This window comes from Coturnix japonica, chromosome 12 (assembly GCF_054131305.1).
Source record: "Coturnix japonica strain WE chromosome 12, WE-NBRP24, whole genome shotgun sequence".
NCBI lineage: Eukaryota > Metazoa > Chordata > Aves > Galliformes > Phasianidae > Coturnix > Coturnix japonica.
This window is the reverse complement of record NC_140674.1, coordinates 19,657,343-19,684,502: the sequence shown is the minus strand read 5'-3', so window position 1 is coordinate 19,684,502 and position 27,160 is coordinate 19,657,343. Positions and strand designations below refer to the sequence as shown.

Here is a 27,160-nt window from a genome sequence, read left to right as displayed (position 1 = left end):
GGTCTGGTTAAGGAGCAGGTTAAGGACCTCAGACCTGCTGCACTTCACTCATCTTAACATTTTACCACTGATTATAATTTGAAGTATTGATATTCTGTTTTCCTCTGCTGGTTTGGGTTTGTTTTGTGGTTTTTGTTTTTTTTTTTTTGTTTGTTTGTTTTTTTTTGTGTGTGTGGCTTTGTTTGAACACTACAACAGATACATCCCCGAAAGCACAGCTTAAGTTTGGAAAGTATGGATCCGTGCCTGTAGAGAAATTGGAATATAACATCAATTTAACTACAGAGAGAAGCAGTTGTGATCATGTCCTGTGCTTCACAGAAACATTCTAGGTAGCAGAGTGCCTAATTATTATGATGGCAATGGGTTGGTGGTTGGACTTGATGATCTTAGACATCTTTTCCAAACTCTGTGATTCTATGGTTGTATTTGTCAGCTTGAACGTGCTGGAATAATTCTGAGACAAATTTCTCTCCTGATAGAGTCCTGTTTATTGTAGTTGGATGTATTTATCACACAGATGTCTGCTTGATATTGAAAAGCTGAGCCCAGCCTAAACCTGCCTTTAAATCCTAGGTCTTCACATTCCTATTTAAGAGAGTAATATTTGAGTGCTGGAGGAGTTCAGGTGTTGGCTGCAGGATAATTTCAGCACAACACAGGTGAGTTCATCAGGACTAGCCTGCCTGAGTCCATACATAGCTGCAGAGGAGATGAGGAAGGGGTGGATGAGCACTGAAGAGGTGTTTTTGCTTTGTAGTGTTATGCTTTGATTGCTCAGAAGATGTACTACATGTTTTCTTTGTGTTTGTGATGCAGTGTTCAGTTATCTTCTCATTTGCAACCTCAGAAGTACCTGAAAAGGTAATGTCTTCTGTTGTATTAACAGTGGGAAGAGTTGAGATGAGTAACTAAAGGCTCAAACATCTACTGTCACAACAAAATATAATGTGGTACAGTAAGTGTGTATGTATTTAATTAACACCAAGCAGCTTCTAAGTATGCGCAGCTGGAAAGGGCAGCTCGTAATGCAAGAACAGGATTGGGGCCTTAGGAATGTGGGGTGGATTGGTTAGTAAAAGCATATAAATAGTTATTTATGAAAGGAAGAAAAATGGTGTTTCTGTAGCTAACTGTAGTGGGAGGTATTATGTGGCAATATTAGGAGAAAAAAATATCTGAGTTTCTGCTTCTAACACAGAGCAGATAAAGGGTTATGATGTGAATGACTGGTAGGGAAGGGGATTGAAGGGGCTTTGTGTAAGTGCTTGCTCATGGTGCTTCCTGTGCTCTGCTCTCTCAGTCTCACTGTGGTTGCTGAAGTTCTTCCTGTTGGTCTGGGAACAACTATCAGCGCTCAAATGGAAGCAAATAAGGAGGCAGTATGGTGCTATAACAGGTGAGCAAATTATCACACACCTTCTCATAGACTGTAAATCTTGGGTTATTAATTACTGAATGTGACTTTGGTGGAGGAAAGCAGCTGGAAAACAAGTTTCTTTACAGAAGATATATTGCTGAAGGTTAGCATTCTCCTTGCATTTATCTGCTTTCCAGTAATGCAGTCTGCTTCTCAACATGGGACAGAATGCTGATACACCCTTTTTGGCCATTGTGATGGGAATTAAGGCTGCATTTTATGCTCTGCAAGTATCGCCTCTTCTGTCTGCTGCAGCTCTAAATCTTTCAGAAGCAGGCGGCTGCTGCTGTGTTCCCATTCAGGCTTAGCTTCTTTTTGTTTCTAAATACAAACTGACTTTGTAGTGAGTGATTTCTGAGCTCAGGAAGCATGCTGTGGTAAAGAGGTGCATTTGTGAAGCCATCTACCTGGAAAAAGTTGTGCCCTGGGAATAACAGATGGCTGTGCCTGTGCTGGTGATGGATGGTCATGGAATGTCTTTTTTCAAAGCACTGCTAGGGTTGGAGCTCCCTTAGGAGTGGTCTGAATTAATCCTTCCTTTTCCAGCCTTCTTGTGTAGTTTTAATTAAGTTACAATTCATCACTTCCTTTAAAATAAATTGTTTTACTAATTTACTTGGAGGTGCATCCTTTAGCCTAAGATAGGGCTGCACGGATGGATGGTGTGCTGTTTGCAGTAGAGCCAGGGTACAATCTTTCAAAGAAGATGAATGGGGTTTCTCAGATATGCTTAGCTCTTGTTCTTGTCTAGAGACTGGCAAAGGGCAAACGTACGTATCACCAGCCCCTTCAGGGCTCATTCCTAAAGCAGGAGGCTTTGCAACTCCCTCAGTACTAACTGTAGTTATTCGCTATAAAATCTCCTTTTATTAGTTTCAGTGCATAACTCTGTTCTGACAAAACACAGTGATTGGAAGTGAAGATATTCACAGAATTGGCTTACAGTGAGACAGATATCTGTGTGAGCACTGAAAATTGACGCAGCAATTAATATTTAGGGGGGTAAATAATATGATCTAAATTCTCCACCAATGGAAACAAGAGAGAGTGGAGCTGCAGGTGCCGATGAGCATCGTTGTCAAAAGCTGAAATGAATGAGAAAATAAAAGAGGTTTGTTTTTTTTTTTTCTTGTGGATTGAGCTACAGCAAAAAGAAGCACTGACTTCACAAAGAAATCTGTCTTTCTTTTTAGCAATAATAATCAGCTGCAATTTTCTGCTCTTTATTTCTTCCTTAAGCCCCTTTGGATCTCCCAATTGACTGCACTGTCAATGGCACATCTTTAAATGGAACATCTAGTTAATTCTAAGAGTATCCGGACTCACAAGGTGCCATTTCTGCCCAGAGATACTCAGCTCTCAACAAGTACCACAGAACTGAGGAGTGCCACTGAGGGTGATCGTTAAGGGTATGGGCCTCTCTGGTCCAGCCTCACCCAGAGAAGAGCAGGTTCCATGCTGGAAGGACTTCTGGTCTTGCACCTGACTAATGCAGCTCACAGTTGGTCCTTATTCATGACTGGTTACACCCAGGATCTCTATTTTCATAGAATATACAAGTGTATTAAATACAAACTGCACAGTGCAGCACTAAACTGTGATTGGAGAGCAGTATTTAAGTGATAATGTCAAAAAAATAGAAAGGATATGCTATTTGTTCAGATATCAGCTGACAAGCTGGAAAGGCGTTTAAGACAGTTTTACCCACTGCTTTTCCTTGATGTCGTGACAACCAGTGTAGGCTTCTCATCCACTCAGCTGCCAATGGGGATCACGTTGTTATATACAGGGAAAAGTATTTATTGTAGACTGGTTTTGAGGGCTTTTGTACTTAACTTGTACCACATAACAGAGATTCCAGCCTGCTTCTCTGTTTCATAAGCCTCTCACAGTAAAGCATTCACATATATATTTTCTTTATTGAGAGACACCAGAAATTCCACGTACACTACACAGCAAAACAAAACAAACAACAAAAGAAAAATAATTATTGCAAGCTTAAATTGAATGCAATAATACTGAGAAGGTGTTTCAAAGATGGTGAATCACATACAGGAAAGTTACTCAACCAGCAGCTGCTGTCTGAAAGAGCAATTTTGAAGTATTTCCACGTTTTCATGCTCTTTTCTTTGACCTTTAGTTCAAGGCCATCTGTGCTGAGCTACTGACTTTTCTTGGTCCCTTGAGTGGCTGCTGAAGATAGGCTTCAGTGTACATAATGAGGAACAAAACCTGTTTTTAGAGCTCCCCTCTTCCAGATAAAGTGTGATAAAACTAATTTAGCCCTTGAAGGAGCAAGTCTATTAGCCTTTTGATAGCTAATTTGATTCCTGATAATTTATTGTGCCACGTGAACTGGGAAAACAGATTCAAATGCCTTTTGGAGGGCAGTAAGAAATCATTATCTGGGAGAAACACCATGGAAGAGGAAAATAGTTGAAGATCAGGCAGAGATGGATGAAAACACTTGCCCAGCTGGGGCTGCATGTGGGTTTGACAGACTGAAGGAGGGAGCTGAAGGCAAGAGCAGTGTCTGGGGAGAGGATAAGGCTGGGAACTTGGCTGTAAGGGAAGTGCATTCGTGTTTTGGGTTCATCTGTTGTGTTGAGACTTTGGAAGCTCATGTTTTTCTCTGTCAGATAAAAAGATCTCCTTTGCACAAGGAAATTAGAAGAGTAGGAGGTGAGCCTTAAATCTTTTTTAATATTTTCTGAACCTCAGGGATTTGTGTAACTTACTTAATGCTATCTATCATCCCTGTGGACCTTTAACTGATATGGCCATAGAGTTCTAATTTGTGTAGATCCCCTGCTGGCTTTTTACTGTTGATGAATCTGGAGGATGGCACTATGCTGCTGAAGCTAGCAGCCAGCATCAAAATGAGCCATTTGTATGGTAATCCAGAAAGAGAATTCATTGGCACGTGCTCGGCGTCTGGCATACGAGGGCAGAAAAATATTCTGCCAGCAAGTCAAGGGAGCAGCAAAGCTACTCATGTTTGCAGGACATCTTGCATATTAACATGTATTTTCCCCCTGATTCAACCATCCCAGCAGCTCAGTGAGCACAGCACAGCCTCCAAACTCCCAGTCTTTCAAATATGCATCTTCTCTCATAATGTATTTTGTAGTGCTGCAGTTACTGCCAGTCTTATTTAATGGCTGCCATGTGTTAACACTTTCCCTAACACAAAGCCAGCTAGAAGTGCCCCATCTTTCTGCTTTGGTTAGGATCTGGCCTGGGACACTAATTTCAAGGCATGTGGGAACCCTGGTCCTATTTCAGCTTGTTGCCTTGTCATAAATTTTGTTTTCAGGCACGTTGCCTCCCTTCTCTGTTCCTCCTTTGCAGTGCAGCAGTGATGTTTTAGTGAATAAATTGTTTGTTTGAAGCATCAGGTGATCCCCACAACTCAGGTATTTGTGCAGCTTGAGCAAACGATGCCATGTTCCCCCCTGTATCCCCACATACTGCAGTGTGTGAGGTCAGCCCTCCAAGCACTGCTGTCAGGTCTGTAGCATTGCATCCTCGCTTATGAGCCATGAAATAAAGCCCATCTCCCTGGCAGTTTACTGCCATGCTCTGCCATTGATTTTTATGGGAAGTGCCTGTTGTGTCATCTTGGAATCTAATTCTGTTTTCTTTCTCAGACATCTATGATCTGCCAGTCCTTTGTTTAATGGCTCAGTCAAAGGCCCACAGAGTGTTCCATGGTATTTAGATGGGAGACATTAGCATAGCATGGTTGCTTTAATGCTCTTATCTATTAATCTTTAATATGTTCTTATTGATCAAGGGCTTGTATGACAGCAAAGTGCTGTCCCACCCATTTATAGAAACAACAAATTGAAGCACAGAAGGGAAAATAACTGCAAATGTCAAGCAGTATTCAGCAGCAGAAACACAAAAACATTTACTCTGATCCTGAAGTTACAACATTCTGTTCATCCTTTTTCCTTTTGAGGTCTCTTTGGGTGGAGGTGTTCAAGCCACCTGTATAGGAGCTGCATCCCTCCTGCAGCATGTTGCTGGGCTGGGGAGGTGCAGCCCTGTCTGCCCTGAGCCTTCACTTACAACCAGGAGAAATGCAAAGGAGCTAAATTAGCTTCTAGGGTTAAAAAGCCCTAAGGCTATTTGTTAATTCATGAAGGTAAATTGTTGGTAAGATTATGTGAGCATGTGGGAACAGCTCTTGGGGTCATTAAAAACAAAACCAGATTTATCAGCTGCTCAGATGTCAGTAAGCTTCCCTTACAAGAGTGGACATCGTATCCTGCGAGGGAGTTAGAACGGGCAGGGAAGGTATCAGCCTTTGCTAATGCAATATTAAAGAGAAATCCTCTCTACTTAATCCTCTTATTAGGTATTGCATTACGTTGGCTGTTGGCATGCTTGCTGCCAGTAGGTAAAAGCAAGTCCTGCAGTGATCGGGTGTTTTCTGAGAATGCTGTAAGTGGTTTTTATGGGAAAAGATGGTGCATCAATCCATTGGCATTGATGCTGTATGAGAAATAATATCCATATGGGCCCAAATCTTGTGAGGGATTGAGAGTCTGGTGACTGCTCTGCCTTGTGGAGGATGGATGAGGTCAGTGGTTCCGCTCCCTGGAAATGGGGCTGTTGAGTATTAGCCGGGTGATACCATGTGTAGAAGGGCTTTGTGGAATCAGGATTCGAAGCCCCTTCATGAGGGTGGATGCTGCTTTCTCTGTGCTTTCCTTGTGTGCATTTACCGTAATTCTGCAGGTTTTAGAGGCAGGGAGGTGTTTGGAGTCTGAGCTCTGTCAGCAGCTGATGCTCTGCAGTGATATGGCAGCTTATGGTGGTGCTGAGCCTCTCTACAGATGGGGCGTTAATTGGTGGTTGAATGATCAGCAAACAGAGACTGAGACAGAATTCTGTAGTGCCCTGGGCAGACAGATCGACAGCTGCCCAGCTCCTGGGTGGAGCCAGCTCAAAGAAACAGCATTGGAGAGGAAAATACCATCCTTGCAGGCATGTAACCAGAAAGCAAACTTTCTGAAAGCCAAGATCTGACTCTGTGCTGCACTCATGTTGAACTGTGCTCTCTCTGAGAGGAATGAAGCGCAGAGCTCAGCTGCCTTCGAGCAGGCTGAGATCATAGAAACATCAAGGTTGGAAAAGACCCCCAGGGTCATCAAGTCCAACTGATACTGAGCAGCATGAGCAAACAAAAGCAGTGAGGTTCGGTGTCAGTGTGTGCTTGGCTGTGGGAAGTTCTAATCGCCATAAGAAGTAGCAGATCTTTGGATTTGCAATTGATCTGTATCAACATGAACCAACTGAGTAAAGCATGGGCTTCTCATACAGAAAGAGGCTTAAAATACAGGCAGGCTGTGGTGGTTTGTAAACCTTGCATGTGTGATGCTGTACGCAGGGTGAAGAGAATCACACCTTTAACACACCAAGGAGAGTCAGGTGACTCTTCTTGGAAGCCAGGGCTTCTGGGTCTTTAGAAGCTCCCCAAAATACAAACAATCCTTATTTTTCTATGCTTTCCCTTCTAATTACCCCTTCTTACCTTCACTCCTTGCTGGGTGTGTCAGGGTAGATCTGAGCGTTCAGGTCTCGCCATCCTCTGACACCAGTGGCACAACGCTCCCCAGCCCGTGTGTGAATTAATTTCCTACTCTCATTGTTACACAGCTTTGGCTATTTTATTCTGATAACAGATAACAGTACAATTTGTTCACTAATTAAGGCTGCCTTTTCCAAAATGCCATCTCTGACATTTTGCTAGGCTGGCATCGGGCAGTGTACAAAATTCCCTGTGAAATTTAACCTTTCATTAAAGCTAACCTTCTTTATCTGCTTCAGTCCATGGCTGAGTTCTTAATTGCATCTTGCAGACAAATGTAACGCGGTCAGATTTGGCATGAGCAGCGGCTCTTGCAGCAGTAGAACTGTGCTAACTTACTCTTGTTGTCAGCCAAAACCCTCCATAAGGAGGAAGATGATTCCATCAGACACTATGTGAATTCATGGTTAAAATCTGCAGGCTGTAGAGAGATGCCAGCATAAAATTACACCCTGAGGGGGCCTTGTGTTGTCAACTGAACTCCCAAACATAACAGAGTTGGTGATTCCCTTTAGTGATCTAAAGCCCTAACGAAAGCTTAAAAATACATTCTTCATAGATAATGGAGTTATATCACTTCAGGAGTGATAATGATGAGGAAATAATGAATAACTTTGCATCTAAACCTGCAAGAACTTGGGAAGGACAGCCATGTTGGAGCCTGATGATGTGTCAAAGGCTCTGAGTGCAACTTTCTATCTTGCTCTGGACACTTTGCTCTGGGTTTCTCTGTCCTCTCTCTTTGTGATTATTTCCATTGTAATAGTATACATTTATTTCCTGCTGGTAGCAGAATAAAAAGAGTAAACACATCTTATGTGCTCAGACTTGAAAAGCTGCATGAAGGTCATATTGATCGGTGATGGCTCTGAAGCTCCTTTGTCATGGAGCTGCAGCCTTGGGGCATCTCCAGTTTGTTTTTCCACGCGTATCCATTAATTTGTTGATTAGCAAAATAGTTGCCATTCCTTGTATCCCAGAACTGTAGGGATAGCAATGGGGATAGCATTTGCATTCATACCAGCTGCTGATCTACCAAATAGGACCTTAGGGTCTGGTGCTGAGTGCTGTGTGTCAGGCGAAGGGGATGGAATCTGGCAGTTCAGGGTGAGTGGCTATAGATGTTCTCGTGTGGTTTGTGCTTATGGAAACTTTGGGAAGTCGTGCAGTGATGCTGTGAGCTGTGCCAACATCCAGCAGCTGGGCTGGGAAGCCCTAGGAAAGCCCCACCATGCTGTGCTGTAGTAGGAGCTGGGTGTTATGGGTTGCACAGTGTTGTTGTCAGCTAAGGTTAAAACACTGTTTAGAAAGTTGAGCTTTGGTCAAGTATTCTCTGCAGTGAATAGGCCCTTGGTGAAGGACAGAAAAAGCTTTCATTAAAATATTCTTGGCCTATTGACAGTAAATGTGAACTTGCTTTGTTTGCTGAAGTAAATATTGCATCTGCTGCGTACACTGGCTCATACAACATACAATAGGAGCCCTTATTCTGCAGCTCCCAAGTCTGGGCAGAGTTTGTCACTTTGGACTTTTGCTGGAGTGCCATGTTAGCCAAGCAAAGCCTCAGGGTCTGAAGGAAAACAAAAGGGAATCATCACAGCTGCTTAATAACCACACTCTGTCTATCCACCAGCATTAAAGCTGTCATATATGTCCTGTAACAGGTAATGCTGCTTCCATTAAAATAAATGAAGTATATATTGTGCGAGACAGAGCCCTTTGTATTCCCATGTTCAGCATTAGTTTAATAGTTGCACATCTACCTCCATAGTTACAGCCTTAACCTTCTGCCAAGGGGTAATGAAGGAGTCACAGGATGAGGGAGGACTCTCCTATTGGAACACACAGTACTGACTGGTTGCTACACCATGGGTTGGGCAGATGACAGCTGGTCATCTTCTTTTACTTGCTAGAAAGGTTAAGAGATGATAGAAAGGTGAAGAGATGATGTGTTCATCCTCCAGCACTTCATGCTTGTGAAAAATCAGTGACTATATTCTAGTTTATTGACTGCTGTCAAGTTTTATTATGCCTCAAATAATTAAATACTGCAACAGTGACATTAAAAATACAGGCCAATTTACCAAAATAATTGTATTCTGCAGATTATGTACATATTATACATTTTACAGTATCATGTAAACTTTTATTTATACATAAGGTAACTCTGATGTGTGGTAACTGGAAACCCAAAGTACTTGCTGACAAAAATATTCCTATGAAACATAAGCACTGTGTCTGAGATATTCAGGAATATTACCGGGAATGGAAACCAACTGTAAAACATAACGTAATTGAGTTAGTAGAAAAATGAATTAAATTACATTCATAACAGAAGTTAAACTGAAACGGTTGCTAAGCGTTGTTGTTTAAAAAGGGAAAAATCCCAAACTTTCTCCTTTTATATATTAACACACACTTCCTAAGGGGAGCTACTGCGTGCCTCATTTCCAGCAATGGGGCATGGCCTAGGAAATCCTGATTCCCACTCTCCTTAAAACATATATTAAATAACTACAGTCTGTACCAATACAAATATTGTATATATTCATGCACTGTGATTATGTTCATAGTAGCTCACACCAAGGCACCGTTTTTGTGTCATTCCCCACCCCTTTTCTGTTACATGCAGTGCTAGAGATGCTGCCGTTCAAAAAACTTCTGTGGGATTTGTCTCTCATCTGATTTTTCACACCGGAGGACACAGAAATTCTTCTGGCTTAGACTTAAAAATAATTAAGTAAAAGAAGGTAAAGGCTTCAGTCCAACATCTGGTGGTGAATCACACCAACTCATTTTGAATGCCTTAACCCTCTCTCCAGTCTCCAGAAAGCATGACATGAAGGTGATCTAAGTACAGTTGGTAGGTCACATTTTTAATATATTAGCTAGGATGACAGAACTGTTCCTTCTGTAAATCTTAATTCATGTGACAGCTGTAGTGTTCTGATTTGTCATGAAGGATCATCAAGTCTAAATCGGTTCCTAGCTGGCATCTCAGCATAGCACCATTTACGTTATCTGCTATGTAGTGCATGTAATTGAAGTACCTAGGCATGCTCATTAAAATAAATGCATAATTTAGCTGTATATAAACAGCTGCCAAAATGAACAGCTGTTAACCTGGCTGTATTTTGAAGGCTTGTAAAACTTGCATATTTTATAACTGTCCCGCATCTGTAAGAGGTTTGGTCCCACAAACAGCTGGGTATGTGCTCATCTCCAAGGATTTGAAGAATCCCATGAGGTTGTAATGAATGAAACTACCTGTGGGCCTTCAGGAGCACTGCAGGTTGTGCCTCGGACAGGTAGCTGGCCAGCCATTAGTCACGAGTGGTGTCAAGGAAGACAGAGCTGGATTGACTAATGCTGACTGGGTTTAGGCACTAGATGTATTCCTTCAGATGTTGAGCATATCTGGAATTAGACCAAGTGTTCGTCAGGCTTGGATAAAGTGGAAATGTATCACGGATTGGCCTCTTAAAACATGCCCTGAAGGATGAAAAATGAAACCTGCATGATGTCTGCTTATGTACATCTTTAATAGAAAAGAAATCCTAATCTAGAGTATCAAAATACTGTATTCATATAAACGTATGAGAGCATCTAATAGAAAAGTAACAAGAGTAAAACACAAAGTTCTCTTGGGATTTAAATATCCCAAAAAGGTTTTTCTTAAACTCAGGAATGTGTGTGCTACCAAAAAGTGAGGACTACATCTCCCCTCGTCTCCGTGTTTTTGCTGCAGCAGCTCCACGTTCCTCCTCTTCCTCTTCTTCCTCCTCATAATTTTCCTCATGAACTTCCTTCTGAGGGTTGTTCTCATCTTGCATTTCTTGCTCTTGATCTGTTTCTCCATTATTCTTTTCATCTCCCTGATTTATGACAAGAAAAATAATCAGATTCCACAAAAGTGGCAGTTTTTTCATAGTTTATTCTGGGGCAATGAGAGGAGGTTAAGGAGAAAAAAAAAGGAAATGAATTGGTTAGAGTTGCTGCTGCTGCTTTCCAGGTATAGGAAAAGCTTTCCATAGGTGTCCAAGCACCAACAGTGGATGTGGAGGTGGAAGGATGAGCAAAAGGAAATTCAGATAGAGTGTGAAAGTTTAAGATCTATAGCCTGAAGAAAGTTAAAACCATGATTATGCAATGTCACTGTGACACGATCACAGCTGTGTTAAGTGTTTAATCCTGTCATGTCACCCACTGAGTTTAAGGGTTTACACAGCACTTACGTTTTCATCATTTTCACCATATGGCTCCTCAGCATTGCGCTCCAGTTCTCGTTTCTTCTCCTCAGTCAAATCTTCCTGAATCTGCAGAGCACAGAAACGTTCTGTACATTTTAGTCTTTTATTTTTTATTTATTTTTAAAGAAGCCTATGGCATAAGTGTGCACATCTATTCCTAGTTAGAGCATCTTACCTCATTTCTGATTACCCATTCAGTTGCTGCTTTACAATTAATGCTTCCAGTAAGGACGCTGGTTCTAGTCCTTTAGGAAAGGTGCATCAAATTATTTCCTGTAGCCAAAGTAATTGCTAAGCGCCAGCCATTCCCAGTTCCTAATGACTGGTTTGATTTAAGTACTGTATTTTGAACTGTTGAATTCTAAGTGCATAGCAGCTAATCCCCATTAGTGAATAATGAATAGCCGTTTATATTGCTTTTTGTAAATCATTATGTATGAAGTAGAAAATAGCAATTGATTGGGTAAGTACTGAAGAACTGCAGAGCACAATGCAGGGTAGTGTATGTTAATGTGAATGCCATTCAACATATGAAGGAAAAGCTCCCTTTTCTCTCCTTCTATTTCTCCAGTTCAAAGCAATGTACCAACAGCTTCCTACCTATTTGACTCCAGAGCAGCAGGGACTAACTTGCAGTACTTAGAAGGAGCACAGATAAATCAAAGTCGGTCTTAAACAGTAAATAATTGACCAAGAAAGCAGTTTGCCCAGAACAACAATGTGTGATTAGAGGTGCAAAGTTAATGAGGTTTGCGGTGACCTTCAAAGGGTTTTAGGTTTGCAGGATTTTATCCTTGCATTGTGAATGGCTTAATCTTTTCAATTATTTCACAATTAATATTGTGTTTCAGGGAAGGCTAACAAATCACAGCACATAAGCAGGAATGACACTAAATGTGTCTGTGTCCATCAATGCACAGCAGAGTAATGGCAAACACTAGCAAGGTTTCATAAAGTCAGAAACTACTGTTGGCAACGTGCTTTGGGTTCACTTTGCAGTTATAAAAGATACCAGCCTTGAAAGTTAATGAACATTTGCTATGCTATCTGGTCCACATATGCCTTACATCTGTTTTCTTACCTCTTCCTCGCCCTCTTCCTGATATTGCTCATCCACATTATCTTCCTGCTGGTCAGGATTTCCTGCCATCTGCAGAAAGATTATGTGAAAATTCAGTTTTTGTGCACGTAGCCATTAATTTTAGAAGACAAAGGGTTAAAGATTCTCATTCTGGAACTAAAAACTTTATGTAAAGGCAAATAAAAATATAATAGGATAAGAAGTTACAGAGCGTTCATTAGCATTAATGATAGCCTGGCTGTAAGATTTAGACTTGCTCTAAATTAAAAGATAGACAGTAGAATGATTATAATAAAAATCACTTCATAAAATTAAGCAATACTTTCCATACTAATTGGGAATGAAACAGTCACACCAATACAGACTGATGTCGTAAAAATACAGATTATCTCTAACTAGAGGAGCTTATAGTGAGAACATAACTGAAAGGCGCAGCATTCACTGGAATGGCCACAGAGGTACAGGATGTCAGTTCTTACAGCTGATTGAGTGCTGATGGCATGGAGACAGCACAGCAAGGAAAAACAGAATAAAAGCATGGAGACTACATGAACAGGGACTCCAGCAGCAGTGGTTTGTGTGAAGGTCATTACAGAGGCCCCTAAGAATAAGGCTATGGAACCTTTCTGGGCAAAGCTAGTCATGAAAGACCTACTGATGTATCACCAGGAGTAATTTCATACTTTCACCTATGCATGGTTTACAATAGATCTTTACATTTGGAATTTAAGTGTTCTCTCATCAAACGCTACTATGGTGCTTTTACAGAGGACCCATAGGTGCTTCCTTTCCCTTTACTGACCACTAGGTGCTCTTCCACTCCGGGATGCCCTTGTTTCTCACTGTTCTGCTTGTGCTTCTCATTTTCATCTGGTAAATTTTCTTCTCTCTCTTGTTCAGCCTCCTCAAATTCATCTTCTCCCTGATTATTAGGGTCATCAGCAGGGTTCACATCTTCCATGGCTTCCTTCTGTATTTTTCAGATATGAAAATTAAATACATATTCATTTAATCTCACAGTCAAATTCCATTTCACTTGAAAGCTACCTTAGCACAAGGTATGTTAGAGCCACGTAGGCTGCTGGACTCATCTGTTTACTGAATATCTGAAAACTGACAGTGCCTTGAGGAAGACCAGGTTAAAAAAATAACTAAGAACTTAATATACACAGTTTAAAAGAGATCTCTTGGTATCAGTCTGTTTTATAACATTGACCTCATCTTTATTTAGTCTTCACCATACTTTGCCGTTCAAAAATGAACATTTTCTTTGTGCTTTTCATTCAGTCTTTCCAGTATCTTTATAGCCAACAACACAAAGGTCCTTTAGAAATATTTACTATACCACATTTGCTGATGGGGTGAGGAGGAAAGATGACACGTTTTATTTTCCACAATACCATGTATAAAAATTGAACTTGGGGAAGGCACGATACTGATTCTGCTGCATCTAAATCTCTGTGCAACCCATACTGGGACTGCTGGCAGTGCTGAAGTTATGTTCTCCTTTCAAGAACTCACACTTTGTGGTACTGACAGGATTTTGATCTAGTGACCACTGATTCCTGTGGAAAGGTTCCAGCTGGTTTCAGTGGTTATTAAGTTGGCTCTCCTCCTCTTATCTAATAGGAATCAATTTATCCAAAATCCTTTATTGTACCTAACGTGCGGATCAAAAGAATTTACAAAAGTAACTGGCTTCCAACAAGAAAGCTCTCTTTCATTTCCTCCCAAATTAGACACAGCAACCTTAAATAGATCACGGATGTAGTTTCAAACTGTCAGACTCGTCTTCCCAGCAGACCTCTGCTTCACCTTATTTCTGTAATGTGTAATTATGTTAGATGAGACTTCTGGGTTTTCATTTCAGTAGCAATTGCAATCCATAGCATCTTAATTCATACTCACTGCTTCATCAGCCTGCTGATTTTCTCCTTGATGTTCTGGTTCGTGCTGTTCATTTGCGTTGTTTTGATCCTCATCCTCACCTTCATCCCGGTGCTGGTTGTCATGTTCATAAGCTGACAAATTTTTGATATTATTGTACTACTGCAGTTTCTAGGTAGCCCTTTTAAGTGTCATATAGTAGCTTCCATATGTGCTCTTAGCAGTAGGCAGCTTCTCCCTGAAGAGCTTACCAAACAGGTAATGCCAACAGAGCTGTTTTACTTATAGAAGGAAACTAACACTAAAAGATCATTAAATTTGAAGACATCAAAGAAAATCATAAGGCAAAGCCATAAATGTAACAGAGACTTAAAGTCCAGTTCAAGGAGCTTAATCAAAAGGACACCTTTCAGAAATATGGATATGATCTTTATAGTGAAACCCGTATTTCAGTCAGTTCTGACAGTGTTACTTGAGCTTGGGGTTTTAAACTGCTTCTTTTTTCTTTGTTTATACTTCATTTGAATCTGAACTGAATGTAAAATAACATGAAAACCTTATGGAAGGGAGTTCAGAGGGAACCTTACCTCCTTCTTCTTCCTGAATACCTTGCTCTTCTTCCCCTTGTACAATATCATGGTCCATGTTATCATAACGAGCCTGCTGACTGAGAAAAGTAAATGCAAATTCATTACTTCAGCTTCAAAAAGCATTTTAGCTTCAAGAAACAAACCACCATACTGCACCTCTGTCTCTCCTAACTCCTGCCAGAACATTTGACACTCTAGCTTTATATTAGCTGCTACTTTTTAGAATCACCTTTCCTGAAAGACAATGCCCATTATAAGATGAGCACTCCCTATACTAACCTGTGTGCTCTCATTTCTCCAGATTTCAGAGGCTTTCATGGTAAAAGGGGAACCCAACCAACCCCCACTCTGAATAACAGCCATTATATTTATCCATAGAAAGGGGGATATAAAGCTAACTTCATTTAATTTCTGGACAGCCCAGACTTGTATTAGATTTGCCTCTTTTCAGTGATGGTGTGAGGGATGTCATAATGCCCAGAGCACATACCATGCAATGCCCAGTCCATTACAAACATACATAAAAGATTTTAACCTCAGTCGGTTCTTATAGAATTTTTCTCCTTGCTCTGCCTCTCTCTGTAGCTGAAGCTCTTTTTCTTGAAGCTGTTGCTGCCGTAATAGCTGCGTTTGAAGTCTTTGCTGGTGCAGCGATTCCTGATGTTCCCTGAGCTGATTGGCTTCCTCTGCTCTTTGGGCTGCAAGCTGTTGCTGCTCCAGCTGCTGTTCGTAGGCTGGTTTATATCTTTTTGTGACAGCTTTTGTTGGTGTTACCTGCCAAAGAAATGTTTTAGTCACAGGTTAAAATCCCATTATTCAGTGATCAGAAGCAGATGTGAAGAAACTTCTGACACCAAAAATAAGTGGGAAAATTATACAGATCCTATATGCAACGGAGAAAATTGTAACAAAGTTATTTCATTATTTGTTGTCTTTGTTTAAATTCAAAGCAATTTTTTTTAACAAACTTTGAGAGTTTTAGGGGTGTTTGTGGAGAACATGGTGAAGAAGATAAGAAACTGCAGGAAATTTTTCCTACTCATTAATATAAAAGGAATCAGTAAAATCTGTATTCCATTAGAGATCTGATCTAGAACATAAATCCAGCACTCAGTGGTTTTATATAGAGCTGCACAGAACAAGACTTGCCACTGCTCCACACTGATTTCCCCTGATTTAATTGTGTTCACCTTGCAGTTTGAATTCCCTCTTAAATGGCAGTGAACACTGAGTTGGAAATGCTCTTATAGAAGGAAGGTATATCTGAAAAGGAAAGGCTGTAATTTGCTAAGATTGATCAAATTAATATGGCAGAACACCTCCTCATCAAAGTGCTGATCACAATTCCCTTCCAGCTCAGGCTATTCTACAATTCACGCTCATAAACTGTCTACTTTCCATTACCTACCACAGGCTTCAAATTTAAAAGAGAACACAGGATTCATCATGATTTTCTTCCACCTGTTGCTCTTTATCAGCAGAATTAATGTTAATTAAGCTGCATTTGGCAAGCACAGCAGTAAGCATGTGCTGATCCTAAGCGTGTAAGTGCTTTGAATCCCAAATTTTCTATAAATGCTACACTAAATTTACCTGGGAACAGGCAAGTGAAGTACCAGGGCCAGAAAAGATGAGCAATGCCTCCATTTAAACAGTGAATTAATCAACCAGTAGGTAAGAAAAGCGCTCCATACCTCTGATGGAAGACTTTCACCCAGTATGTTGGTTTCTTCTTCTTTCTGTTCCTGTTTCTTCCACTCATGCTCTTCTGGTGCTTGGTCCTGTTCCTCTTCTAAGTGCTGAGGCTGACCTGCCTGCTCCATTTCTTCTTCTTCAAGTTCTTTTTTGCGTTCCTCTTCAGCCTGATCAACACGTTGATCGTCATCCTCTCCAGCTTCTTGTTGCTCCTGAATATTTAGTTCTTTGGCATGCTGGCCCTCGTTAGCCCTTCTTTGTAGATGAAAAGACTCAGCTCTGTCATCTCTCTCCTGGGTATTTATTTCTTCTCTCTCTTTTGGCTTCTCACTCTGGAAAACATTATACAAGTACAAGATATTAGGGATTTCATCTTTTCAGGAGAGCTAAGCACCAGATACAGATACCTGTATTTCCACCTGCAGTAGTGAAACTGTAGTCAGGAGAGCCAACTGGCTGCCTTAGCACATGCTGCCCTTCCTGCCAGAAGGTATCAGTACCTGATTCTTGGCTCTGCATACCTAAGCAAGTTGTTACACAATACAACAGCATCATCAAGTAGTCCTGTATGCATGTTTCCAATGGAAGTTAAGCACATAGCTAGTATTTTACTGAACAGAAACCATTTCCTACAGCTCATATAGGAAGTCTGCGCTTTATACCTCTTCATGCTCTCCAGCTCTGTGGTGTTGTGGGAGGTCACTGTGAGGAGATGGCGCCTGCACCTCTGGTTCTTTGTTTGGTTCCGACTTCTCAGATTGGCGGAAACTTGGTATTTTGTTCAGTGTGTCCTTCAGCTGTTTGTATTCCTCCACCTGGGACTGAAGTCAACACATTAATTACACCATGTCCAAATCAACTTCTTAATAAAACGTAGCGATGCCAGAGTGAGCTTGCTGGCAAGACATATGCTAGAAAGACTCAATATTCACATCACAGCAACTACTAGCAAGTAGCAGGGATGAGACCTTTTAAGAATGGTCATTTCCATGCGCTAAACAGCATTGATTCATCATAATCTTTTCAGCCAAAGTGCACGTGCATGAGAAGATTGTTGGAAAAATCCCCATAGGACAAAGGTGAAGATTTGTTTTTTTCATGCCAAGCAGGAGAACTGTCACAAGGAGATGATGCATTTTCCTTGGCAGATTAAAGCAAAGGGAAACAGAGCACCCCAGCTTCTTTACTGGTAGAAAGCAGCACAGTTCTTTTAGTACATATACACATCATGAAAATGCCAAATCCTCAACATTTAGACAGGTGTTACAAAAGACAACAGACAAGATACAGAACTGAGGCAAGGAGAAGTTACAGAACACCTTCTGTGAAAGGAAAAAGGAAAAAAAAAAGACCAAATATAAATTTCTTAACTCTTCCTAAACTGTAACAGTCGGATGTATTCTGATTTGCAGTTTAATGCTGCATAAGACCAGAATATTTTTCTCAAGCCTTGAAAACCAGCATGAGAAGTAAGGACTGGTCACTGCCTATATGACAGGCATAGAAGAGAGCTCGTCACAAAGTAAAATTTATTGAGAAATGCAAGATTTATAAGTGCTGACCAACTCTTATGTGAGAGGTAGTGCCCCACAGCAGGGTCCCTCTGTCACTCCAGTGGAGGTGGTGGGAGCATTTATTACTCTGAAGTCAGAGTTGTGCTTCGTAAGTCATTTAAAAACTCAACTTAAAATCTGGTTACGTTGTATGTCATTCAGTGTGTTATGTGGTATCATAGCAATCAATAGTACAGCAGACAGGCACGATGCATCGATGAACAATGCATAATACTCATACAAAACAATATCCACAGTGCTACAGATTGACATGATGCATTGCATTACAGCTCCGAAGCTAGGCGCACCTCGAAGCATCCTCAACAGACTAAGGCAGCCGTTACAACAGAGGGGCCTAAAAGCAAAGCAGAGCAGAACGCAAAGTAATTACTTTCATCATTCCAGAGGGATACTTCTCTGTCCTGATTAACTGTTGGAGAGTCCAATGTGAAATTTTAGAGGAAAACAGAGTATTTACTCAACATAAGACAGATACATAGGTCTTTGATTTTTATTTTTTCCCCCTATTCGCTGACCACGCAGAGAGACCAATGTGCTGGGGTATTTAAACTGTGCATGTCTCGATCAGACTTCAAGTACTCCATCTCACCATACAAATCATTGTAAGCTGAACATTGTGATTCAGGGCCACAGCCTGAAAGGTATTAAGGCTGGCAGAAAGACAGGATTTATAAAAATGTATAAAGAGTCTCTCTGGCTGTTTGAGCTATGGAAAAGGACAGAGATTACAATGCCTTGAAGATTCAGGTCACAAATACATTAGCGCTGTATTGACTACTGATGTTTAATGTCTAGAATACACCTAGAAATAGCAGGGTAATGTACAGAGCAGTATTTCTAAGAGATAATCCCTTGTGCACTTTCTGCAGCTGATTTGTAGGAGAAACTGTGAGTGTGCTGAATACCTTCTGTTCTGAAAGGCTGCAGGAGATCCTCCGCTTAAATGAGGTTCTCCAAATGATCAATGACACATTCTGCTTACAGACAGAAAGGCTTTGTGTGACACAAAACTAAATCCGAAACCAGGAGAAGTAAAAGGAGCCTCCCTTTGGCTTTGGTAGACCTTGGCTCTGGCTCTGCCCTGGGTGAGTTTCAGTTATTACAAATACATACCAAGTAACTAACAAGGACAGTGGAAACAGAGCTTACAGTCAGCTTCCAGCATGCTTAATGCTGGAAATTAAGAATCTTCATACAGTCTATGAGAGACTTTCCTGGTCTCTCCCTGTCTTTAAAATATCTGCCTGCAATGCACAAAAAAAAAAGAGAACCCCAAAAAAACCAAAACCCTTTTAATGCAAAGATTTTGTGGACCTTGAAAACCATTTAGATGAAGAAAGTTAAGTCAGGAATAAAAGTAACTTCCCACTGCCTCGTTACCTTCCCTCTCATCTTGCATCAGTCTTCCTTTCTCCAACATTACTCCCAATTTCCAGTTCTCTGTGACTTACACATGCTGTACAGCTGACTGAATTTGCCATAGCCTAGCAAAGTTTGGGCTACATGGGTGGTTCATTTGAAGCCAAGATTTAAGACAATGCTGCAGATTTTAAAATAAAAAGGAAACTAATTTGAATTTCAAATGGAGCTTGTATATCTACATACATATATACCAAATCTTTCTTGCACTGATGTACAAAGCCTTACTCGTATACAAAAAGAAACTTGATTAGACATCAGCACCAAGGTCTGTAAAAGTGATACATGTGAAATCAGAGAGAGAAAGATGTTAAACTAATAGAAGTTCTATCAGAGACAGAAAGAAAGGAATTCTACAGCTCCCGTAAGTGCAGAGATTCTCTTCTTCCCAATAACACATGCACTCTTGGGCCTACAAATACAGCTTTGTATTTCCTGAGAGCCCTGTAAGTTGTTGCAGCTTCTTTAAAGCAACCCTTAAACTCATGCATTTCTCTGCAGTGTGCAGTGTTGTGCTAATTGCAGATTCCCCATGCGAAAGGCTACATGCATAACAGTTACAGTCAGCTGAACTAGGAGAAACTAGCTGTAAGGAAGGTTAAAGCTAATACAAGCTGCTTTCCTTTCTGACCTGTGCAGCAGCTAGTGCACTCTTGTGGTCTTCCAATGTCACTACAAGCTGGTTGTGCTGGGAGAGTAAGTTCTTATGCTGTTGCTATACACACAAAAAAAAGAAGAGCATGACATGTTTTACAAAGTTTATTCTAAAGATAAGTCGAGTAGCCTAGGGGGTTCTGAACTACGGAGATCATTTGATGCACTGCAAAGTGCAACATTCTTTATGGCAAACACACAATCTGCTACTTACAAAGTCAAATTTCCAATTCTAATTTCTACACAAAACCCTTCTCTTCCAATTTAATCTCTTCTTAAATATATATATATACACACACACACACACACACACACATAAATATATATTTAAAATGATTATGTTCTGTAAGTTCAGGTGACAAAAACCAAGAAATGCAGTTCAACCATATTCCTCTCCCTTTTGCCACATTGGAGAAACGACAAGTCTCTGTCACAGCCCATTTGTTGCATGTTAAATCTTGGGATTTTTGTTCTATTTCCTAACTAACTGTTCTGGTAGCCCTCCTTCAAAACAAACCTACCTTTACATCTTGTAACTGGGTATGAACATCTTGGTGAGCTTTTCTCAACTGTCTGTTCTCCTCCCGTAAATTATACAGGGATTCTATTTAAAAGAAACAACAGAGGTTAAACCCGGTCAGGTTTATAATACTAAAGAACCACAGCAGGAACGACCTAAGAGTCTACACAATTCCAATACTAAATCTGGATCAGCAAAATGGTAGGATTTGCTTTCCTTACATGTCTCGCTTATCCTATAAAGAATCTTACATTTTCAAGCAAAAAATAACTGTAATATTTGGTTAAATTTTATTACAGTGCACCCAGCCTGCAACTGGAACTATGCATTACCACTCATTCCAGGGACTGCAGATGGCAAAATTCATTATGGTAATGTGAATCTTTAAAATGCAGAGAGGAAGCCACCCTCCCCTCTTCCCTCTTCCCCCACACTGCATCTGGTGAGTAAGAGTTTTCTTCCAAAGGACTAAGCTATTATTTTGGAAGAGGTGCCCAGATGGCCAGCATATTTAAGGAGCTTTATGTTCTGGGACCAGGGAGAGGGGCATCTCTTCCCACTTCTTACATTATATTGATGTGGAATATTGCAAGCAGACACAAGCAAGCTCTGCCCACACTCCAAGCTGTTAGGCTGCAATCCAGCCCAGCCCCAGAGCTCGCTGTGTGACTTCACTGGTGCCAAGGCAGAACTAATACACACAGCCCTCGCCTGTGAAATACTGTGCAGACAAAACTGCAGAGAGCTCCAAAACAAATTCGTGTGTTAGCGACACATGGGAGAAAGTGGCCATGATGGGGAGCCCCTCATCCTTCTGTTTTATGCAATTGTATAATGAGGATTGGAGAGTTCTGCAAACTTCAAGACATCTTTCTAAGAGGAAACTGGTCACTAAATATAAATAAATGCCTCATCTTCTACGCATGCAGGTGCAACATGTTTCAGACATGCTGAGAAATACAAAGAAAAGCAGATCTGTGAGAAATGAGGTATGAGAAGGCTCTGCATAAAAAGGCATAATTAGATATCAGATAGAAGTGACAAAAATTATTAACTTCCTTTTGTAAAGAAGCGATTTCTGAAAGAGGCCACAGAAAATCATAATGAAAATAATAAGTCTGACACAGCTTACACCTCCTAATTAGTGAGAACAGACATTGTGCCTCTCTAGCTCACATCACACAAAACAGACAGACACACACTTAAAATACGGACAGCCAGCATATACCCTTCAGCTTAGAGATCTCCTGCTCTTTTTCCTGCTGCAGTTCTAAGTATCTCTGCTTGTGATCACTGAATGTCCTGCTGAACTCTTCCCCTTGTTTTCGGTGATCCTCCTCAAGGTTAGCGTGCTGTTTCTTTAGTTCTTCGTGTTGACTCTGCAAATACCAAGTTGGACACTGGAACAGCTCTGCATTAGCATATCTGGCTAATATTGACTTTGGCAGTTTATTGAATAAGTCTAAATGAATACGAAGCATTCATAACAGGAAGTTTATTACTCAAAGCATGCAGCCTGCGGATCCTCTCAAATACAAAATGATCTCTGTGAAGAGCAGTCTCCTTTTCTAGGGCTATGTCACCTCACCCAGAAGTTGCACTGTCCCATGGGGAGCAGCTGAATGTGACTAAAATTCCTTAGATGCCAAACTATGTAAAGTCTGATAAGTTGCTGCTCCACACAAGTAATCGCATTCGGTAAGATTACATTACCCAGTGGAAAACCTGATTACTAAACACCATGGTAAATCAGCTTTCAACAGCAGTCATACAAGGAAAGCACCATCAGTGTGCTGACATTTTGGAATGAGATGACTGATGCCATATACCCTTCAAGCTGCAGAATACCAGTGTCTTATGAAACTGGATAGCTCAGTTACCTACCTTCAACATCTGGTGCTGGACACTCAGTGCACTGTATCGGCTATTTGAATCTTGCTGTAAAACAAACAAAACCAAACAAGCACACATTAGTATTAATCTGAACAACACTGTTATTCACCTAGCCTCAAATACATGCAGTTATCTAGGAGTCATAAACCAAAGGGCATAACATCATCAAGAAACAAATTAAGCTTGCTTTGAAACATAACAAGTGTGTATATACATACATGCACATATATATATATAATATATTATATTATAGTATAATATATATATTAGTACTTACTGCAGCAACTATGCATTTTAATGTACCCACTTTCAGCCTGAAGCCTCCACAAAATACCGGCTCTACAGGTCTTTGGGCCTTGCCAAAGACAACTCTCCTTCTGGGTTTGGTATCTAAAACACTTTATCATTTGGGTTTTTTAACGATTTCATTATTATTATTATTATTTATATGTGGTTTCCTGTTCAAAGACCATGTGTTAGAAAGCTGTCCTTGTTCTTTTCCCTGTGAACCAAGAAATGGAAAGGTTTCTAACACCTTCTTATTCCCCTGTCCCTTTAAAACTACTAACAGTGTTTGAACAACTATAATATAAACAGGAGAATATCTTTTAAAGTAATTTCCTGGAAAGGTATTATTACAGCTTATTAGTTGTATCTCTTACTGCAACTCACATAATTAAGAACAGCAGAGGAGAAATGCTGTGAGAGCTCCTTCAATGAGCACTTGTAAGACCTCTTTCTTTGAACAGCTGTAATTGCAGAGCGCAGCCTTTATCTTGTAGCCCACATAGCATCAAATATGACTGAAATCTCAAAAGCTGGTACTAGGACTGATAACTTACCCTTCCTTTATTTAGAGTTTCCTGTGCTTCCAGTTTATAAACAAGAAAATCTGTAACATAAAAGGAAAAATTCTCATTAAGAACAAAACCCAAAACTCTAGAATCTGTACTTAAATATACAATGCAGTTGCAATACTCAAAAGATCTTCAGAAACAGAGGAACTTAACAGAACGTTCCAGTGTTGAAAAGGTATTTTCATTCATTCAATCAAAAATAAAAACATATTTAAAGTATTTGTATGAGGTATAGGAGTGAGAAGTTCAAAGCCACGGACACAAATCTGTTATACAGCTTCTCTCAATAGCTTCACTCAAAAGGAAAAGGACAAACACATTGTGTGTGATTCTGTGATTTTTCTATTACAATACAGATGTGTGCTTTAAAAAGCGAGAAAGTCAAGACTAAGCTGAAGTATAGCAAAACAAAACACAAAAAAGGGCCTTTTGCTTCAGTTTGGGATATAACAATGACAAATTGCCTTTGTGCATCACGAGGCAGCTGTCCAGCAGATGGCACCAGGCAGCCATCAGGAACCCCATGCACACTACATCATTTTTGGAACCTTTGCTACAGCAGTTATTTAATTCATTGGCTGAGTCATCAGTTTGAAGAATAATGGAGACTCGCGTAGTTTGCCATGTTGTGGTGATCCGCAACGAGTCCTAAAAACACAATCCACAGATCTGCCAAGGTGGCCCCACTGATTTATTATACCAGTAATTCATTTGAAATACAACAAAATGCATCTGAAATTACTTTTCTCTTAAATACCCAACCAATCACAGAAAGAGAAGGGAAAATAACGTTTTACCTTCTTTTGCTTTCTTATGTTCAAGCCTTTCCTTTTGCAGTGATTTTTCTAATCTGGATCTGTGCTCATATACAACTAAGGAGAGAAAATTTGTATACAGTTCAGTTCATGAGTGATAGATGCAATGAAAATAAAGAAAAGAAATCCAACCCCACCCAGAATACTGCAAAGCATCAGCACAGAACGTGCCCAGAAAATACAAGCAGAATGAGGTCACAGGGTTAAGGACTGCTGACATTATTTGAGCTCATTTTTCTGTATCTGATATTGAACATGACATTTGGATCATCTCCACTGTATATCCATAGAATGCAGTAACTATATGGTATTTGTTTATGAGGAGTCAGCTATGGTTGTTCTACAGAAAACCTACCCGATCCGTTTTCCTCCTAGCGTACAGATGTACAAATTTTCTCATTCTTTCCTTCTCTTCTGCCTTGTTTGTAAAGAGATGAGGACATAAGCAGGACAGCCCTACCCCCAGCACTGCCACAGGAGACCCTGCAGCATACAAAATGCAACAGGAGAGAAGCAAGACAGATGCACAGAGCAGGATGGCTCTGAAAGGTGCAGCAGCACATTAGATTTGCTGTTTAGTCTAAGATATGGAAAACCCAACATCAATCCCTAAGTTCCTCTGCAAGCTTGGACAACTTGGTTTTCTTTTTAATTGTAAAGCTTGGATAACAAGAGATTTGCACCACATGGCAGCCACTCTGGGTCACATCTCAGTACCAACAGACCAATGGTGCCATCCCTTGAGAGCTGACACAAGCAGACCCCTACCAAGGAGTGCATACCTGGAGCTTGCAGCATGTCCTTGCCACTGTCCCCAGCAATTTGTGACCCTCAAAGACCATCTAAGGCAATGGCTTGCTTATGATATTCCAGAAGGGGGTTTCAGTTTATGAATTTATCCAACTGGTTAATTTAACAAGCACAGATATATCTAATTTGCATTCCTCAAAGGAGCTAAACAAATTAATGGAACCTGTGATTTTTCCTTTGAAACTAGGAAACACATTTGCTGAGAAGTAGACCATTGGTGAGTGTAAGCCTTCAACAGGAAGCCTCAAACAGGGATTTTTATCTTGGCAGCCACAGAAAACCCCTCTTGCACCTTAGAAAGCATTTGTATTCCAGCAAGATGCATTCTGCAGGCTCACTGTCTCCTGGCTTATCTCAAAGTGTTTACATTTTGGCTTAGGTGACAAGGATTGATTAGCAATCCAGCTTCTATCTCTGTTTTGCTATTCATCATCCAAAGCCAAGGGCATCAGTCAAGATGAAAGAATGTATCGACATCCTCTGCAACAAAACAAGCATTTCATGAATATTCACAAAGTGACCAGCAAGTAAGTTTCCAGAAAAGAGGAAAATGGCACCGTGACAGTAATGGTTCTATCTGAGCAGTGAAGATGGTGAATGCTGAACTGCATTGCAAAAGGAGCAGTGGTTGTAGCATAGCAACTCAGGAGAGAAATGAAAATCCATCATGGTTTCCCCTCCCACGCAATCAGGAGTGGAAATAGGCTTCTTGGCAATTAGACCAAACCACAAACGGATTTGGAGGTAACATTTCTCATTGCACTGCTCCGTCTGCAAGCGGATCTCCTTCAACTCCTCCCTGTGTTTTAGCAAGTGTGGGGACAAGCCCTGCACAATAAAGCCATAATGATAAGGGCAGGAAGAAAGGAGAAAAGGAACGCCACATCTCAGCTTTTAGGAACCACATTACTTTATACCTTTCACATCCAATTTTGGCTCTGCTAAGCTCTGGCTGCCTTGCCTTCACACAGCACTTCAGAGCAGTGCTATTAACGTCCCTCTGGGTGGCACATCCCTCTGCCACTTCTGTGCTGAAGCCTTTGAAAGACTGGAACAAAGTTCACCGTGTCCTAAAATAGCCTTTTAGATGGCCAAAAAGCAAGTGAGGAAAGGGCTGAGGGGAAGTTCCTCTCCTCCATCCCCTCCTACTTAATTTGCTCGTTTTAACACACTCAGCAACACTTCTCTCTCTTCCATAGCAAGGTGATGTAGCCTCAGAGAGCAAAGCCCAGCAACAGAACCAGTGAGATCAGAGCTAATTAAGGCATCTTCTGTGTTCAATAATGAAATGTTCAGCAGTTCCTGAATTAAGATTTAAGACTTCTCTATCACCTTCTTTTCTGTGAAAGGGGAGGAAGCTCACATCACCACGACCGCTGCTGAACGTTAATTGCAACACAGGAGTGGAGAGCTCTGATGAAAGCAAGGTTATTTAATACTCATGGTTGGTCCACTCTGGTTCACAGTCAAACTATTAAGAAAAAGAAGCTGTTATTGGATGCATAAAAAGTATTTCCTGTTTGTCATTGTCAGCAGTTTTTCAGCTACATTACTTTGGTATTTGTACTGACAGAAGCACAACCTGAGAGCATCTAAAACACCCCAACTCCCATCACCTTACACACCGAGAATACGCTGGGATTTAAACAAACACAATTCAACAAGTCTTATTAATTGCAGCATTATCATCTCTTCTGTACTTCTGCAGTCTTTCTCTGAGCTGAGAGTAATGTCATCTTTGGTTTAAAACCAGCAGATTTCAGTAGTCTTGGCAACATCCAATGGTATTTTGTGTCAGACTGTGGTGGAGTTGAACGGAACCAGCAGAGTGTGCCCTACCACGCTGGCACCTTTCTAGTAATGCTAAGAAGGTCTGTACAACACAGACATTCATTATAAAAACACTGTTACATCTCCAATTCTCATCCCTGCAAAGAGAACTATTTGAAATGTGAACCCAGGAAAATAACTTTTCTGCTCAGAGAAAACCCATTTCGATTAGACGAGCGAGAGCCCCTTCAATCCATGCAGATTTTCTAGTCCAATGATAATAATTACAATTTTAATCTCAGAAGAGATTTCTTGACTCATCTGAT

At 40.7% G+C, this 27,160-nt stretch overlaps 1 protein-coding gene and 1 long non-coding RNA gene across 7 annotated transcripts in view; one reads left to right on the top strand and one right to left on the bottom strand.

Moving 5' to 3' along the window:
- Positions 1-764: 764 nt before the first annotated feature.
- On the top strand, positions 765-21,116 carry LOC116653857 (uncharacterized). The gene is made up of 3 exons (XR_004308427.2): positions 765-864; positions 1,304-1,399; positions 20,989-21,116. It is a non-coding gene; the product is annotated as an uncharacterized LOC116653857 (long non-coding RNA).
- GOLIM4 (golgi integral membrane protein 4) overlaps positions 9,022-27,160 on the bottom strand; it is a 26,154-nt gene continuing 8,015 nt past the window's right edge. The window contains exons 2-17 of one of the 6 annotated variants that reach the window (XM_085513352.1): positions 24,237-24,311; positions 23,425-23,474; positions 22,574-22,627; positions 21,918-22,089; positions 20,691-20,773; positions 20,147-20,230; positions 18,467-18,505; positions 17,185-17,343; positions 16,522-16,854; positions 15,363-15,601; positions 14,825-14,904; positions 14,259-14,371; positions 13,153-13,320; positions 12,351-12,419; positions 11,255-11,335; positions 9,022-10,894 (exon numbers count right to left, since the gene is read on the bottom strand). In XM_085513352.1, the coding sequence (XP_085369478.1) occupies positions 10,733-10,894; positions 11,255-11,335; positions 12,351-12,419; positions 13,153-13,320; positions 14,259-14,371; positions 14,825-14,904; positions 15,363-15,601; positions 16,522-16,854; positions 17,185-17,343; positions 18,467-18,505; positions 20,147-20,230; positions 20,691-20,773; positions 21,918-22,089; positions 22,574-22,627; positions 23,425-23,474; positions 24,237-24,311 (1,961 nt within the window). In that variant the 3' untranslated portion in view covers positions 9,022-10,732. The remainder of the gene's footprint in view (positions 10,895-11,254; positions 11,336-12,350; positions 12,420-13,152; positions 13,321-14,258; positions 14,372-14,824; positions 14,905-15,362; positions 15,602-16,521; positions 16,855-17,184; positions 17,344-18,466; positions 18,506-20,146; positions 20,231-20,690; positions 20,774-21,917; positions 22,090-22,573; positions 22,628-23,424; positions 23,475-24,236; positions 24,312-27,160) is intronic. The other 5 variants (XM_015872017.2, XM_015872018.2, XM_085513353.1 and 2 more) reach the window with 5 other exon arrangements.